Below are 19,019 nucleotides of genomic sequence, written 5' to 3' on the forward strand. Positions count from 1 at the left end.
AGGAATAACACCGTTAATGATGACTTTTCAACATGTTAGGAATAATTCTTCAGAATTAATTGAATATTTCATTAAAAAAGGTGCAAATATTCTCAAAAAGGATAAATTGAGTCGAAATATTTGGCTTCATTTAAGTCTAAATAAAAGTCTGAATAATGAAGGCATTAAAACATTATTGCCGTATTAAAATAGTGGTAATGAACTAACATGGATACAATTGACGAGGAAGAAGAAATACTTGGAATATCACCGTTAATGATGGCTTTCAACAAATTACTAATGATGAAAAAGGTGCAAATATTCGCAAAAAGGATAAATTGGGACGGAATATTTGACATTATTAAAATAAAAAAAAGGAAATCATAATTTCTCTGTTGAAATCTAAATTAGGTAAAAATGGGCGAAATTTAATTAACGACAGCAATTACTTTGGAAGAACAGCATTAAAGTTGTTTTTGGAGAGTATTTCTAACGATTGATACATTTCATTGAGGTTTACATAGAAAATGGTTTAAAAATACCTAATAAATTTAAGTATGTAACAAATAGCATTTGGTGTTGTTTATCCTCAAATATTACTGCAGAAGGTAAAAAAAGATTATTTTGATTTTACCACAAAGAACCGCTGATATTTTTAATATTAATATAATTGTTATTAAATAGTTATTATAATTACAACTAACATAAATGTGTATACCTATTTGTATTATAATATAATAAATATTTTATTTAAATACTGTATGAAATTTGATTTTCAATATTTTATTTTCAATTATCTATAATTAAATTGGTTAATATATTCCCAATTGAATAAAGTTTTAACTTTTGATCTCAAACTGCAACTTTTAATTGAATCTCATCATCATGCCATATTTAATATAAGAAACATTAATAAATACTAAAGTGTAAATAAAAAACTAATTAATATTAAGTAACGATAATTCTTAGTTTTGTAAAATTAAATAAACATTTGATCAATGACAACATTAAATAATAATCATATGGAGAAATATATGGACCGTATGGTAGATAAAATAGAACGTTCTGAAGTTTCACATTGCCAAGGGTATCGACATCTACTACTGCGAGAGCTTGAAGACCCAGATCCTGGACATTTTCAACCGCCACTACAGTTCACAGTAATACATGCTACTGGACATTCACTTGCACTGGTACGAGTTATGAATAAATTTATTTTGATAAAGTGATCTATTAGTTATTTAATCATTAATTATTAAAAGTTAAATCATTTAAAATAAATTTTGTCCCAGAAGGGGACGATATTCGTGCAAGAGATGACGGAGCTGCTCCAACAAAACCTCGGATCATCTCCCTCCTTATAAAAACGTCCATCGCTTGGGAAATGGTCAGCGTACAAAAGGGCCCTTCGCACTTTGTAAAAAGCCTCAAACAAAAGGAATTGGTCAAGACCAGGTAGATACACTAAAAGGGAAGAAAAAGGGATACTGCATGTTCGACAAGGTGACAAAGAGAAATTTTGTGCTCATCGACCAGGCACCATCAGCCATCCTGTTTACGCAAGACGCTTCCAAATTGAGACTGGCCCTGGCCAAAGATCCGAGCATCGAGGTCGCGATTAAGGAGATGAAGGGGGAGAATGATCTGTGGACCCAGAGCGAGGAGGACAGCGTGTTTCAGAAGCTGAAAGTATCCGTCCAAGACTTCTTGAACAAGCACACCGGCACTGATTTCAGTAAGGCGGTGGATGTGGTGCTAGTATAGAAGAATTGAAAGCTTTGGACGTTGCAAAAGTGACGGAATGGCTTTTGAATTAACTGCTGATTGAACACCAAAAGACTGACGATGACGCCCTGGTTAAACTGAAGGAGCATTCGGGTGTTTCGATATTTGAGGACTTGAAGCAACTGTTCGAATTAGAGAACTAGAAGGAAAACAATAATAATTTGGAAACGCTTAGTAGTCTCTTAGAAAACGTTTCGATTGTCATGTCTCCATTGTACAAAAATGTGATAAATAATTTGGATGGTGAATTGTCGATGATATTGTCATGAGTGACAGCGATAAAAACGCAGATGAGGAAGTGAAAAAGAGTCGTGCAGCCGACGAATTATTAAGGAAATTAGATAAATTAAATTGAAATGTCTAAAAGAGAGACGTAACTTTTTGAGTGTAATTTATCAAGGTTCTCTACCAAAATTTTTTATTACCACATATCAGTTCAATACTCTAAATATATATACAATTATTGAGATATTAGTTCTATATTAATATAATAAATAAAATTTCAAAATTTGATACTAAATATTAACACTACTAAATACTTACTTCAAAAATTCAAAATATATTAATCATACGCATTGGATTAATTTAATGTCATCTCTAATTCATAAAATGGTTAATTACTTATATAGTTTCCAATTAATGCACCAAAAACTAAATAATTTCTACTACTAGAACTAATTTGAAAGTTTGAACAACTTCCAAACACAATACTTCTGTTTCGTATTTTTACGTGGGTGATACTTTTGTGATATGGAAACATGGATAAGAAAAACTGAATCACTTTCTACACCTAAACTCTCAACATAACGACGTCTAATTCACAATCGAATTGGGGAAGGACAACCAAATACCTTTTTTGGATGTCTTACCAGGACCGTCTTGTTTGATCTTGATTGGTCAAAATAATTTTGCAGAATAGTACTCTGCTGGCTGATGTAGAAAGCAATTCTTCTAGTATGCATGAAGTTTTTATCTTTAGATAAATCTCATTAAAATCAATGTATAAATAAAAAAGTAAAGTGGCTGTCCATTTTAAATTCCATCACATGACATTTTTTTCAATTTATGCAAATCTTTTGTCAAGAACCTTAACCAGGAACCTTAAAATTTTTAAGAGTTGTGATGGATTGCAGTGTAAATTCCATGAGCCATTTAGTTAATTAAACAACCAGTTCTTACTGTCTTTGACTTTGATTGGCCAAATTAAGATTAAAAACAATATGGCCTAAATTCCCTTTTTGGTTTTATATTATATGCTTTATTTTTTTATTAAATTGCGTTGAATATGGTCTATGAAAAAGGCATAACACGGATATACTGATCAAAAGCGTTTTCTCCGTTTACTCCGTTTGAGTTTATCTCGTAGTCTTTGACTGTCTCTGTGGTATATGATGCCTCTCTTAAGATTCAGACGGAGTAGAAGCTCTTCAATTGATATAATATTCCAAGATTACTTTAGTTGTTTTTTTAAGGACTTTGAAGTCTGAAATGTATATATTTATAATGAGATCTAACACTTCATTTAAAAAAATTTGGATGATGTCCAAAAAGCCATCTCGAGATATTTTAATCAGAAATGAATTGATTTTTATCAATTATGTTATCATACTAGATGGAAAAAGGATATTGATAACAAGGGTGATTATATTATTGATTAAAAATGAAGATTTATTAGAAATTTTTTCGTTTAAATTATAAGATAATAAAGTCACATTACTTTCCGGTCCTCCTAATATAAAGAAAATCATTAATACAGATGGTGAGACTCAGATTACACCATTATACTGATGTCATCTGAAATTCTGAAGATCCATTATCCAAACATGTCTTTAGACAATTATTCAGATAAAATCTAAGCAAGTATAACCAATTTCTCTCTCGAATCCTTAATTATTCCATGCTCAGAGTTGTCAAAAAAGACTTAAATGTGAATGTATACGGATCAGATTGTTTTTATTAAATTAAAGAATTGAAGAATGATTACATTAATACTAAAAATGGCCATATATTAATAATACTTTTTATTATTGTTTTTATAATAAAATTTTACATAAAATTACTGTTATGCAGTCCTTAAAACATTTTGATAGTAACAATACATTTACATAAAATATACAGTGAGTTTATAAAATACAATGAGTACTTACATACATATTAAAACTAAATTAACACTAAATATAATTAAATACTTGTTTTGTCAATTGGTAATTGTAAAAAAATATTTTTGTGATTGAAAATGTTTTCTTCACAAATACAAATATTATATTACATATATTTTGTTGAATTATTTTAATAATTTAAATATTTATATAACATACACACTTCAACTTAAGAATGAATTTATACATTTTTATGAGCAAAATAAAACTTGTATCAATAGGAATATATTTTGTCAAAAAGTCAAAACTGTGTCTTTTATAAAGAACACAAGTATATCTTTTTATTCAGTTTCGATTTTTTAAATTCAATATATTTCCCATTTTTAAGTTTTACATGCTATCAAAAATGTAAATATACTAAAAACTACTATTATTATATAAAACGTAAAATATGCAGTTAAGAGTTATTCTATACATGGATCATACTGTGCCCAAAAACCACGTAGTGTCGTAGTTTTCAACCAGCTATCATGAACTTTTCTTGGAATGCAACTAAGTGGGGAACCTTCTACATTAACATACCTATTGTGAACAATATTTGATGATTTATTTATGTTTTCATTTTTAATTTGCAAATTAGATGTGTCAAGTGCTGGCAAAATTATTCGTTGGTAATTTGATGGATTAGAAATTACATTATTTTGCACTAGGTTCATATCAAATTGCCTTTTTATTATATTGGGATTCCAGTTTTCATTCTGTAGTATTATTATTTTATCGTTAAATCCAGTAGAAAACTGAATAGTGTTCATGATTGTTCAAGAACTGAAAAGTAACTTTCAATAGTCACAAACAAATTGTAAATAAATGTAATATGTAGTTATAATATTAGTGCAACTAAGTGTATTAAAACATTAAACCAACGATTCAAGAGTACAATACTTTGACAAATTTATTTATTTCCACGTTTTACTTCCTGGGTATCTGTAAAAGACAGAAATATTTGTATATATGACGTTCTTAAAATTAAGCCATTTTTACATGCATCACATTAAGTAAAAGAAAAAATAATGAAGTAACTTCTTACTATAGAGAGGGCAAGTTTGGTTATATTCAAACTACAACAAAAACAATTCATTTTTTCATCTAACACAGCTTACAAAAGAACGATTTGATTTCTAATTAAAATATTAGTAATAACAAACAAATAAATTATTATTATTATTATTATTATTATAGACTTACTTATATTACAACTGAAAATCCATTAAATGTCATTTCAGAATTCAAAAATAATTTCTTTGCTTTATTTATATCAAAAGTAATTAAGATACTTACAATTTTATTGTACTAATCCAAACATTAAACATCAATTAGTCACTGTCATTGTAATTTGATATAAATTTATAATTAAGAAAATGAATAGCACCACGTTGGACAACGACTTGTGGAGAACAGTGTTTTGCTGAAAAACTATACAGTCAGTTAAAAAATAATTTCAAAATTAATGTAACGTACAATGGAGGCCATAAATTTGGAAATTAATTAATTAATTTTTAAATTAATTAATTTCAAAAATAATTAAAAAATTTAATATTATTCAATATGTTTTAAAATTAATAAAATTTTTTAAAACGATGATTATTGTTTGACCAAAAAATGGAAAATTGGAGGCGCAAAACATGACACAATGGATAAAGTTATAAATTATTCTACAGATTTAAAAAGTATTCTGATTGAACAGTTTAATTCGGGTGTGACACGAGATAATATATTAAATTCTGCAAAAAATATAGTGCTAATCTAAATAAGAAAATTAAACGTATCTCACATGTAGATCTAAAGAAATCTTCCAGAGAAATTGTGAATAAACTTTCCCAGTACAACATTTCAGTACCTGTTATAACTTTACTTCGTTGATTAATGCTTGTGACTTTTTTGTTATAAACAAGTAATAAATTCTTGGTCAAATTAAACTAAAATTTATCAAACAAAATTAATTGTTTCTTGGTATTTATTATAACAACATTATTTATATACAAATATTCAATTAGTATTAATATTGAAGAGCTTAAATACCTCCATTAATTTTTGTTGCTGAAAACTGATGTTTCCAAATTTATGTCCACCACAGTATATCACAGATAAATAAGAGCCGAAAATTTTATTAGGATAAATCTCACTGTGAGGTACTGTAAGATACAAATTCTGAACTTCAACTACATAAATAATTAGTAGGTTAGAATTATTTTTACAAATGTATCATTTTAAAATATTAAATTTACGAAATTAGATAAACGGTTGCATATAGTATACTCACTCTTATAAGTTATTATTTGAATAATAATAATTATTATTATTATTATTAAAATTATTAATAATTATTTGAAGCGAGATACACTAGTATATATGAAAAAAAAAGAAATGCAAATTAGCTGCTTTCGTTTTTGAAATATCATCACCAAATTGACATTTGTATAAATTGAACTAAATGGGTGTATTACATTGATAAAAACAGTGTTTTTGATGGTATATTACATAGTCTTTTTTAAATCAATAAGGTTATTATTAACAAAATATGAAAAAAAGTATTTTTTTTCAAAATACTCTTTACTTGATTATATACAATAGAATGATCTTGAAACCTTTCATAATTTTGTGATGTAACTGAAATTAAATCAAAGAATAATATATACTACATTATTTTTTACATTTTGGTGCAATAATTTGTTTAAAACGGAGTATTTCCAAATTCTGATAGTTTCATTGAAATTCAAACAGTTCTAAATAAGTCCATTAATGTTCTTATCTCAGCAAGTAAAGTTATGTTAAATGATCTTTATATAAATGTAGCGAGTAAGTAGCTCTACATTTTTCCAGGATGGATCCACCTTGTCATGATCTTGGGGGTCAGTACCACTTCGCAAACCAGTGGTGGTGAGAAGCTAACGGATCCAACCCCAATTCCAATTCTTGTCCAGGAAGATCTTGGATCTTCCTCATATTGGTCTTGCTCTTCCGAACCCAGTTGACAGGGGGCTGGCATCTTTGCCTGTCTTACGTCTTCTAGTTCAGCAAACTCGTATATGACCTGCATATATGTCGTGTCACCCATACATGTCAGACATGTGCCCGGAGAGGTGTGAATCCGACACAGCCTCCGAATTCCATCTTTTTTAAGATGTTCCCTTCTTTGTTTCAAAAAAACTCAAAAAACAAAAAACATTTTTATATTTTATCATTGTTTTACTGAAATTGTCTTTTAAAAACATTAAACAACATAAGATGCTGTAAAAAGAAAAACAAATATTAACTGATAATGATACATAATCTTCGTTATCATTTAAATATGTTCGTTATATATTTGCAATATAAAAGTTAATTATTCTACTGTATCTAGATTACTTTGCTCACAATTTGTAGGTATTTGTGGTAAACATGACCATAGCAATTATAATAGTATAGTCAACGGTTTAATCCATTGACACATTCTGAAGAAAGGGGGTAAACTGAAAAATTCAACTAACAAGGAAACAAAAAATAAAAAGTAAATGTTTTACCTTCATGGTTTCACGATAGTTGATTTCGTTATTACTATTTTCCTCTTGGTGATCATAGTTATTATTTTCTATAAGCTGATAGTACAACCCATGATCAAGATTAAGGGCACTTCACTGCATACACCTGACCTGGATATTACAAGACAGTTGATCATTGATTACCAAACAATTATTAAAGCATCAGGTTAAACTTAAGATTCTTCAATTTTAAAAATAAAAAAGTGAGAGGTCACTGTATTAAAATCATGGTCATTGTGACTCCAATTAGTTACCAATTATCAGATTATCTAATTTATTATTATTTTTTTAGACAAATACTTTCTACTATGACGTGATAGGGCTTTATTGTGTACATTGTGAGGTTACAATTTTCTCTGCACTTCTAAAGCCATTTTTGTTTCAGTTTAAATATACAGCTCTTAGAAACGTTCAAAAATTATACATCTTGTAATTACTGCCTATACTCTAATTTTCACATTTTCTAAGGTTTCGTTAAGGATGTTAGCATAACTGAACAACAAAAATTCAGTTCAAGTGAGTTGCATCTATCTATTATATAAATAAATTAGTTTGTAACTTTTTAAATATTTCTTTCTTTTGTGTTCTAATCAAAGTATCAATATAACTTTAAGTATACCATTAAAAATTTTAAGTAGATTTATAAAAATGAATAGAATAGTCATTTCCCTTTTATTCTACATATCCTTATTAAATATATTTCGTTGAAATTTGTAGAGAATGGTAAAAAACAAATGAATAAAATATTGGAGAACAATTATTTTTATTCAATTTAACAAACATTTACATGATATGTCTATGTAAGGATATAATAATATAGATCATATTTTGCTTTCGAAATTAATCAGTGGGTATATATACAAATGAATTGAATGTATCCTATAAACCGTTAACAAGGATATTTATACAAATTTCTAAAAGTGTGCAGTCTTGCTCTTCAGCAAATGTGATCATAAAAATAAATTGCGATTGTCTATAAGCATAAAATTGTGAAAATTAAAACATGAACATGATGAACAATATAGGATTAGGATGGTTAAAATAAATAGTACAATATGATTTAACAATTTTTATAATTTTTTATCAACAAAATAATAAATAAAAGCTAGGAATGAAAATAATGCATTTAAACAGAATTATGCCTGAGTCGATAGATATCTAAGAAATCGTGAAAGTTTAGAGCTAGTAAACATGGTAATGAATAATAGGAAATTATAAATCAAATCGAAATCCTGAACATTTTTTAATTCATTTAATAAACAAGAAAATACCATTGATGTTTTATTTCAGGATATCAATTTCATCAATTAATTGTTTGTTCTTAAAATTGACACTATTGTACATTGTTATGTTAGATACAAGGAATATTTTGGTAGAAGAGTTATTTATTAAGCAATTTGATTGTAGAATTTTTCAGTCTTAAAAATCTTTAGTACGTACTTATACTAATTTAATTAGAAACATTTTGCAGAATTATATATAAATATATTATTATATTATTACCATGTTTGCTAATTAAAGCTAATAACTAAGTAATAACTACATACACAACAGTAATAAAAATGAAAAGGTAGATAGATCTAGTATGCAAGCCATTTTGTACAATCAACGAATTTCTATCACACCGAAGTTTTCTATACAATATGCAACTCCTAACAATATCATGTCATTTAACTTTTAACAACTTTAATAACAAAAATTAATTAAGTATTAAAAGCAATTCACAAACCTTATGAAAGAATTTATTCTAAAATTGACAACTTTTTGTTATTACACAGATAATATGGACAATGGTTATGATGTATGGTATGAAATATTTTCAAACAAAAGGTAATTAATACATGTTTTTATTGCTACAAACTAAATAGGCCGATACGCATCGTTGATGAATATAATAAATTAAAAATAATAAATATCAATCTTGCCATATTTGTAAAAATATAAATATTTCCAAAAAGTGCTTTTAATACTTATGTACATATTTATTAAATTCGGAAATTGTCTTTATGCCATAAACGAAATTCTGACTATTCATTTGTTTTGTTTAAATATGCCCACCAAATCTTATTATTACTTATTTAAAAATATATTCGTATTCATTTATTGAGCAACATTATAATCTACAGATTACATTTTTCTCCACAGCCACTAAAACTCCAAATAATCATAACTCTTGTGTGCTAACACTAACATTAATTTTTGTACCATTTTTAGTGCATTTTGACATATTGTCGTTTCAAATACAATTACAAGTACTTTTTTATTGCTGAACAGTATCTAATACAACTGCCAACTAGCACTACTTGTTTGAATAGTCTATATATTTTATTAAAATAATAATTGTACGTTGAATTGATGAAAGAAAATTGAAGACTATTAGGAAGGACCCCTCAATAATTTTAATACCAAGTGGTACATTTTATAATCATATCCAATTTAAAAAGCGTTTAAATATTTTTGTTAAATTAGAAAATTTTGATTAGTGCGATATGTACTACAGATATTGTTTCAAAATTTATTTATTATGTAGTAATTTTTATTGGAGACAATATTTCCAATCTAGTCTTCAATAATCTAATCTAATTTTACAAAATAAGTATGTTATTGAAACGAATTTGTTATACAAGTATAATTAATTGTCTTAAGTTAGTTATAAGGCTTTTAATCAAATTTAATTTGGTGGACATCCCTAATATGATTTTTATCATTACACTTCCAATATGGCTCCTATAGTATCATTAATATATTTTTGTAATGAACATAATAAGACTATGGTAGGCAATTATTTTCGATGATTATATTCAATCAAATCAAAATTTATTGGCATACTAAATCATAGAAATAGTTTATCTAATAGTCATGAAAGTTAGAAAAGAAAACAGTTAACACAATCAGAATTATGATTTACAATTCTTGTTTTTAAAAAATTAATCACAGATAAAAATAAGCTGGCCAGTCAAATATCCAATGTATTCATTTCCTTATTTTCTTTTCATTTTCGTAGTTTTCCAAGTTCATGAGCATTATATTATATTTATATTTTATATTTAAGTACAAATGAGAATATACATATGTTTGTATATATTTTGACATACATTATTGATTTATTTAAATGTTTACACAAAAATATATATTTAAACTGTTCTGAACTTTGGAAAACTATTTTTGTATTGCTGTAATCATTGACTACCTTGTATAATAAAAATCACCAACACAATCTTTAACATATGCAAGTCCAATTTTATTCGAAAAGTGTTCCGATTAATTAAATGTACATCGTGTTTGATTATTTAAAAGCTATTTTAAAATTTGATTTGTTCACACGCATAACTTTCGATACAGGCTCAGACCAAGTTGAACGTTGAATAGTTGATTGGTTTTTCAGGACGATGAGAAACACCATAATCTCTTGCGACATCTGCAGATACGCGATATAAACTTGCACTAAAGATTTTTTTATAACGTTTATTTTTAACATATTTACTTTTTAGAATATTTTGTGGCAAAAATAACAATGCTTTATTTAAATTTTTATCTCTACGCAAAATGTTCTCCAACAACAAAGCACTTCGTATGCACCATTTTTTTTTTTAATTATTTAGATCATTTTGAACATATTTAACACCGTGTTTTTTAATAATCTTCCATATCAAAAGGTCTTCTAGTCGAATTGATTCATGTGTCCATTCATTCTTTCTAAAATTATATATCCTAAAGGGTGAGTCAGTTTTCTGAAACAAAACATATATAATAATATTAATTTGAAATCTTATGAAGACAATTTTTTGTTAGTCTGTTATTTGTATCAATGATCAATGATAAAATATCCATCAATCTTTTAGGTTGGGGAAATAGAAATCCATTATTTTTATGTAAACTTCACGACTTTATGTAACATGTTTCGGATTGTCTGAATTGGGTCAAACATACACAGATTTGTTCTATACTTTGTTGCCACTTTAGATATATTATATAAAGGACAAAATTGTTTAATCAAAACAGTTTTTTAAGATGAAGTTGAACGAAAATATCGAAGGAAAATGTTGAAGAAACTATCTTGATTCTTTCAGATATTTGATGATAGAGACTCTTCAAGAAATAAACGACAAATACTGATATGTAACCAGTGTATTTTATACGTTTATAGTAAACATGGCTACAGTAATTGTAATAGTATGGTAATACTTGATAAATATGGTAGTGAAGTACCTCAACGGTTTAAACTTGTGTCACATTCTGGAAAAAAAGTGTAAACTGAAAAATTCAACTAACAAGGAAACGAAAACAAAAAGTAAATGTGAAGTAATCTTCAAGTCTTTATTTAACATGTTTCGGATTGTCCGATTTTGGTCAAATATGCACAGTTTTGTTCTATACTTTGTTGTCACTTTAAATATATTATACAAAGGACAAGAATTGTTTAATCAAAACAGTTTTTTTAAGATGAAGTTGAACGGAGATATCGAAGAAAAATGTTGAAGAAACTATCTTGATTCTTTCAGATATTTGGTGATAGAGACATTTCAAGAAATAAACGACAAATACTAATGTGTAACCAGTGTTATTTTATACGTTCAATTCAACTAACAAGGAAACGAAAACAAAAAGTAAATGTAAAGTAAACTTCAAGTTATAATTCAACATGTTTCGGATTGTCTGATTTGGGTCAAACATGCACAGATTTGTTCTATACTTTGTTGCCACTTTAGATATATTATATAAAGGACAACAATTGTTTAATCAAAACAGTTTTTTTAAGATGAAGTTGATCGAAGATATCGAAGGAAAATTTTGAAGAAACTATCTTGATTCTTTCAGATATTTGGTGATAGAGACTCTTCAAGAAATAAACGACAAATACTGTTTTGTTCTATACTTTGTTGCCACTTTACATATATTATATAAAGGGGAACAATTGTTTAATCAAAACAGTTTTTTTAAAATGAAGATGAACGAAGATATCGAAGGAAAATGTTGAAGAAACTATTGATTCTTTCAAATATTTGATAATAGAGACTCTTCAAGAAATAAACGACAAATACTGATATGTATTTTATACGTTTATGGTAAACATGGCTACAGTAATTGTAATAGTATGGTAATATTTGATAAATATGGTAGGGAAGTACCTCAACGGTTTAATCTTGTGTCACATTGTGGAAAAAAACAACATGCAGAGTTTTGTTCTATACTTTGTTGTCATTTTAAAGGTAGCTTTGTAATGTCTCTTCCATAGAAGTCTTGATCTCTATTGACGAAAAATTGTAGTCATCGATGTTCACAATTTTCTCTTGAGGTTAATTTTTTATGATTAAGAAAGTTTTGCCATGCAAGAAAAAGATGATAAACGCTTGGTGTTAACCATATCTCTATTTGTGTGGCTGGCACCTTCTGGTCTGATTTGGTTGGTGTCTCTTTGACATCTGTATACATTGGTACTACAAAAAGTACTACAAGAATGATTAGGGAATCAATTGAAATCCATATACATGGAAACAACTTCAACAGATAAGAAATATGGACACCAGTAACCCACAACTGAATGGACCAAACAGAGAACGCCAAAAGATTTTTTTAGTGCAAAATGTCACCTTGAGAAGGAGCATAAAGGTGAAATTGTTTGATCGATACATTACGAGATATCGTAAAAAATAATAGATTTCTTTTTCCCCACCAAAAAATGGGTTAATAAACATTCTTTTGATATTGGTTAAATATTCACCTCTGAATGCTACGAGGACGGAATGTGTCCTTTGGATATTGAATTGCTGGGTTGTCTGGTCGAGGAAACGGCCACAGCCGAGTGAAGAAGCAATTTGGTTTCCTCCGTTGGTGAATGATCATCCATCGGAGGAGGTGGTGGACAGATATAAAGCGGCACTTCACTTACATTATCACTACACTGTCTTATTTTATTGGAATCGAGTACTGCGCTTTCTTTGCATGTGTTCTTTTCTTTGTTCAGGATATCGTCTAACAGAAACAATTGCGACTTTAATGTCCTAGTCCTTTCGAGTTCCTGTTGGTAATTTTTGGATAGAGCTTTTTGGCTGAGGGTGCGTTGGCGCATTGGCGGCGACGATAACCGCTTGTTAGGTGAGTACTCGTTCCCTGAGCCCATGTCATAGCTCAACGAGTTGTCGGAGATGAGACGCTCGCTCTCTGGATCGGCGTTCCTGTTTCCGCTACTGTCCGATTTCTTCAGAATTGATTTTGAGCGGCGGTGCAATTCGAGCTGGGGACTGGTGCGGCTGTCAATCGATTCGATGGAGAGGGAAGATTTACTACCAGTATTTTTACCTAAAATTTAAATTACATTATTAGGATTCCCAACTTAAAAAAATAGTTCACACCATGAATATAAATATGTAGTTTTCTGAGAAAAAGTTTGGTTTAAAAAAATGATTACCTGATCGAGATCCGGTCACGTTTTGCAAACCAAATAAATGTTGATTGATAATTCTTGTGGCAGAGGCCAAACTTCTTGTTGGTATAAAGGACTTCTTTCTTTTATCCAGACTTTCTTGAGAATCACGGTTGAATGCATCGCCAAATCTTGTGCGTGGTCGGCCCCCCTTAAATTAACAAAATATGTATGATATTCATTCGACTACGGTTAAATTAAAGAAGGTTAATCAATTAAATTTTTCATGTATGTGGATACTTTGTTCATGAACTAAAGAAGGATTATCACAAGGTGTTGTTTGTTGCATTAAAATAGTTAAGAAAATAATTTATCGTTCTCATATTAGAAAAAGAAGGAAGCAGAATTGTAAATCTCATTCGACAAATCCTTTAATATCACCATATTTCATTGATAATTTTACAAATGTAAGCATAGTTTGGGAAATAATCACGTAAATTAAACACCACGGAATATGTGTTATGTTGTACTAAGTATTTCTGTGGTTACATGCATACATTACCTTTTTACCATTATATATTCTAGTTTAACATGTACCCTTTTGAGTAATGATGTAAGGGGGTTTAAACTCTAAAATTATAAAAAAGTACAGTTGGTTGTAAGTCGACTTAAGATAACACATTAAAAATAAAAAAAAAATAAGTTGGGGCTATTTATGTTTAACAAGTTATTAAGGTAAGGATGGAGTTTGGAGACCAATTTTCGTATACATTGTTTAATTAAGGTATTTAATATATACACCACCTTTGCTTCAATAAATAAGTAGTTAGAAATTATATTTATTGTAAATGGCAGATATTTGTTTCATATTTTTTAGATAATTCAAATCTAACTTCTTAGGATAAACCTGTTACTATTTTTTTTAATTGTTCATTATTGTAGAGTTTATTTAGATTAAAAGTCCTCAATAAAAAAGCAGTCTGTTTGAAAGAATTATATCTATTAATATTAATTAATTCTATCATTAAAACAAATTTGTTCATACCTCACAAGAAAAAAAATCATCAAATAATTATTTACATGTATCAAAAGTTAACATAATTAGTGATCAACGTATTAATTTATTGAACCATATTTCTTATTTCTTAAGTTTCTTAGTTTAGGTTAAGTGAGGTAAGTTATTATTAAATTTTGAAATATGAGAAACTATATTTACTTCAGGAAAAATTTAGATTTTCTTCATTATAAAACCTTTTCTACATTCTCCTAAATTTTGATCATCTATTTTGGAAACATCTTATATATTCTGAAGTAATCTTTTGAACATGTATCAAAAGTTATATTTATATTTATTTACTGAAGGAAAAATTTAGATTTTCTTCATTATTAAACCTTTTCTATCTTCTCCCAAATTTTGACCACCTATTTTGGAAACATCTTATATATCCTGAAGTAATGTTGTGAACATGTATCAAAAGTTAAATTAAATTTGACACAATTAGTGATCAACGTATTAATTTATTGAAACATATTTCTTATTTCTTAAGTTTCTTAGTTTAGGTTAAGTGAGGTAAGTTATTATTAAATTTCGAAATACGAGAAACTGTATTTACTTCACGAAAAATTTAGATTTTCTTCATTATTAAACCTTCTCTACCTTCTCCCAAATGTTGACCACCTATTTTGGAAACATCTTATATATCCTGAAATAATGTTGTGAACATGTATCAAAAGTTAAATTAAATATGACATAATTAGTTATCAACGTATTAATTTATTGAACCATATTTCTTATTTCTTAAGTTTCTTAGTTTAGGCTAAGTGAGGTAAGTTATTATTAAATTTTGAAATATAAGAAACTATATTTACTTCAGGAAAAATTTAGATTTTCTTCATTATAAAACCTTTTCTACATTCTCCTAAATTTTGACCATCTATTTGGGAAACATCTTATATATTCTGAAGTAATCTTTTGAACATGTATCAAAAGTTATATTTATATTTATTTACTGAAGGAAAAATTTAGATTTTCTTCATTATTAAACCTTTTCTACCTTCTCCCATATTTTGACCATCTATTTTGGAAACATCTTATATATCCTGAAGTAATGTTGTGAACATGTATCAAAAGTTAAATTAAATTTGACGTAATTAGTGATCAACATATTAATTTATTGAATCATATTTCTTATTTCTTAAGTTTCTTAGTTTAGGTTAAGTGAGGTAAGTTATTATTAAATTTTGAAATATGAGAAACTGTATTTACATCAGGAAAAATTTAGATTTTCTTCATTATTAAAACTTTTTTACCTTGTCCCAAATTTTGACCATCTATTTTGGAAACATCTTATATATCCTGAAGTAATATTGTAAACATGTATCAAAAGTTAAAATAAATTTGACATAATTAGTGATCAACGTATTAATTTATTGAATCCTATTGCTTATTTCTTAAGTTTCTTAGTTTAGGTTAAGTGAGGTAATTTAAATTTTGAAATATGAGAATCTGTATTTATTTATTGAACCTTTTCTACCTTCTCCCAAATTTTGACCACTAATTTTGGAAACCTGAACTTCTAAAAAATATTTCTTCCCACTTTATATATAAGAACCTGTAAGAATTTCTAGAATTTAAATTGTGGCTAATTATTTTGCCATGTTGCTAAAAATAAAAAAATAGACAAGAAAATAAATTAATAAATTGTGTGATAAACTGAAAATGCCAAAAATAAATAAATTATTTTCAACTGGAAGATATTATCTTTCTATTAATCACCATTTGTAGTATTAGAAAATAACAAGAGGACATCAGTAAACAAATCAATTTTAATATAATTACCTATGAATTAAGACTAAAATGTTAGCTAAACTAACTAAATCAAGAAATGTATAATAACGAATACTTCTCTAAATAAAGCTCTTGTTGTTATTATTATTATATCCGCAAATAATAAATATCTAATCCTAAAACCATATGATGTTAAAACAACACTCCTGTACACACGAATATATTCTCGTTGCAAAAAATGAACAGAAATTTGAAGATTTTTTAATGAAAGGACTTTTTGCAAATATTTTCTCACATACAATGACAAAAAATAAAACTTACTTGTTGAAACCTTGTTTTTCTATGTTTAGGTAAAGGTGAGTCATTGAGACTAACCCGACTACCCCTCTCTAAAACACCAAAATCTCTAAACCCTTCCTCCATAGGCGATGTTGTGAGACTCCTGAGTGCCGTATCTCCTGATGCTGACTTTTTCACGCCGCTTGTGCGTGTATTCGTAGGTACTGGTGCCGGAGTAACTGGACTGTTGTCGCTGCTCTTGTCTAGGGGATTCACATACAAGTTACTATCCATTCCGCAAGATGGATCAGCTATGTCCGATGTCAAATCTCCCTGAAATCATTTAGATGGGCATACAATAAAAATTTATTTTTCGACAACATTTTTTGTATAAGGCTAGTTCTTTTTATAATGGAATAAAAACGAAACGAAAAATAGTTTTATTAGAATAGATAATAATTTTTCTGTGATTTTATTTTATTATTTTATAAAATTCAACCAAGAGGTCTCAACCTCAGCCTCAGGATATTGTATCAAAATTTGTTAGCCATCCTTTATGTTTCAATACATACTATAGTGATGTTCACAATGCTAATTTTAAAAAGCCACATTCTGATTATAAATTAAATTTAGCATAATTTGTAATCTTAAACCAAAACAGTTCCATTATAATCCTACATCTAATAATTCCACTAGGAGACCAAGTGAGGGTAGAAATTGTGCTAAAGATCGTTTTTTAAGATTGAAAGATATTTTCAATGTAACTTCGTAAATACCTCTTTATTTGGTGTGGAAAGATTAATAGCATGTACCGACTTGATAGTGATAAATAATGAGAACCTTATTGCTTTGAGTTACATTTTAGACATTCTAGAAGAACATGTGCCATATGTTCCTTTTATAGGTCCAAATTTTTTACTAATGCAGGTAAATGCACGACCAAACATAGTTCGTGTTGTCCGAAATTATCTTGATGTTGTTGAGATTAATACACCCAACAGAACATGGGACATTCTTGGGAAACTGATTAACTTAGAAGATAAAAAGGACTTCGAACCCAGATTTTGAGTAAAATCAAAAGATATGAGGTTATACGTTGTAGAGGTGCTAATTAAATATTTTTAAAAACTTTTTGTAACTATAATAAATAAAAATTTATTTATAAATAAATATATAAGGAGTGTATACGTTTATTTTTCTCATTTTTAGAAAATATTTTTAATAATCAATTATTGTGTAATTTAAACACAAATATTATGATGTTAACTCTATTTTACTGTCAGGTAATGAGAAATAACCAGTAAAATGAGATTATTATGGGTTCGCGTCACCGACATGCCCGTCTTTCTTTTGTTAATAAATTCAGACAAAAGAAAAAAGTTGTTGATTTGGCTGATAACCTCGGTTACTAGACCAATAAACTATGTGTCTGTCGCCGTTTCAAGAGGTACCCGAAAACTAGACCTTAAGAATAAAATCCCGGAATTAGAAGGTGAGTTACAGCTGTACATTTGAGAGCATTTTGGAATCAGGTAATATTTTACTAATGCAGTGGTTTCGTTAAAGGCCTTTAGCTAAGCCGGAAATGAGTTTGACACTAATATTTATTACTGTTTTGAAAGTGAAGGGTTCATAGAGGAGAATGCTGTCTGAAAGGAGTCTCTGTATAGAAATATTCGAAATTTTCAGGATCATCTTTATTTCTGATGTACTTTCAAGGAAAAAATCTGCGCTCAATTCTCTTACTATCTGTTACCAACGTGCTCAATTTCGTCGTTATATGTTATATATACCAAATATCGTGGGGGGTAAGTTTAGAAGGTAAATTTCCCAAATAATCGTTCAAGATCAGTATTGAAATCAAGTGACCGGTTGTACATATTTTGGTTCCAATTACAATCGAAGGAAGGATGTTTATTAAGCAAAAGTAAAATATACTTATTATTTATACGTCAATAAATGAGTGTAAACTGAAAATTAGCATTTCGTAACAAATAATAATTAATGCATTTTTAGAAGTGAAAACTTCTTTAGTCGCGTTGGTCACTTTTTGGTAAGGAAATATTATACGTTCGCGTCATTGACATGCTCATGACTGGCGCACGCGCAGTGTGCTGTGCGCCTTAGACACTTTTTGTATGGGTGAA

The 19,019-nt window shown here is 28.2% G+C and overlaps 1 protein-coding gene across 2 annotated transcripts in view; it reads right to left on the reverse strand.

Annotated features, from left to right (window-relative positions):
• Window positions 1-8,187: 8,187 nt before the first annotated feature.
• LOC109603454 (potassium voltage-gated channel protein Shab) overlaps window positions 8,188-19,019 on the reverse strand; it is a 176,857-nt gene continuing 166,025 nt past the window's right edge. For both annotated transcript variants that reach the window (XM_049962764.1, XM_049962763.1), the window contains 4 exons: window positions 16,915-17,205; window positions 13,851-14,016; window positions 13,164-13,741; window positions 8,188-11,172 (listed from right to left, as the gene is read on the reverse strand). In XM_049962764.1, coding sequence (XP_049818721.1) covers window positions 13,173-13,741; window positions 13,851-14,016; window positions 16,915-17,205 — 1,026 coding nt within the window. In that variant the 3' untranslated portion in view covers window positions 8,188-11,172; window positions 13,164-13,172. The remainder of the gene's footprint in view (window positions 11,173-13,163; window positions 13,742-13,850; window positions 14,017-16,914; window positions 17,206-19,019) is intronic.

The sequence above is a fragment of the Aethina tumida genome, chromosome 2 (assembly GCF_024364675.1).
Source record: "Aethina tumida isolate Nest 87 chromosome 2, icAetTumi1.1, whole genome shotgun sequence".
Classification (NCBI taxonomy): domain Eukaryota; kingdom Metazoa; phylum Arthropoda; class Insecta; order Coleoptera; family Nitidulidae; genus Aethina; species Aethina tumida.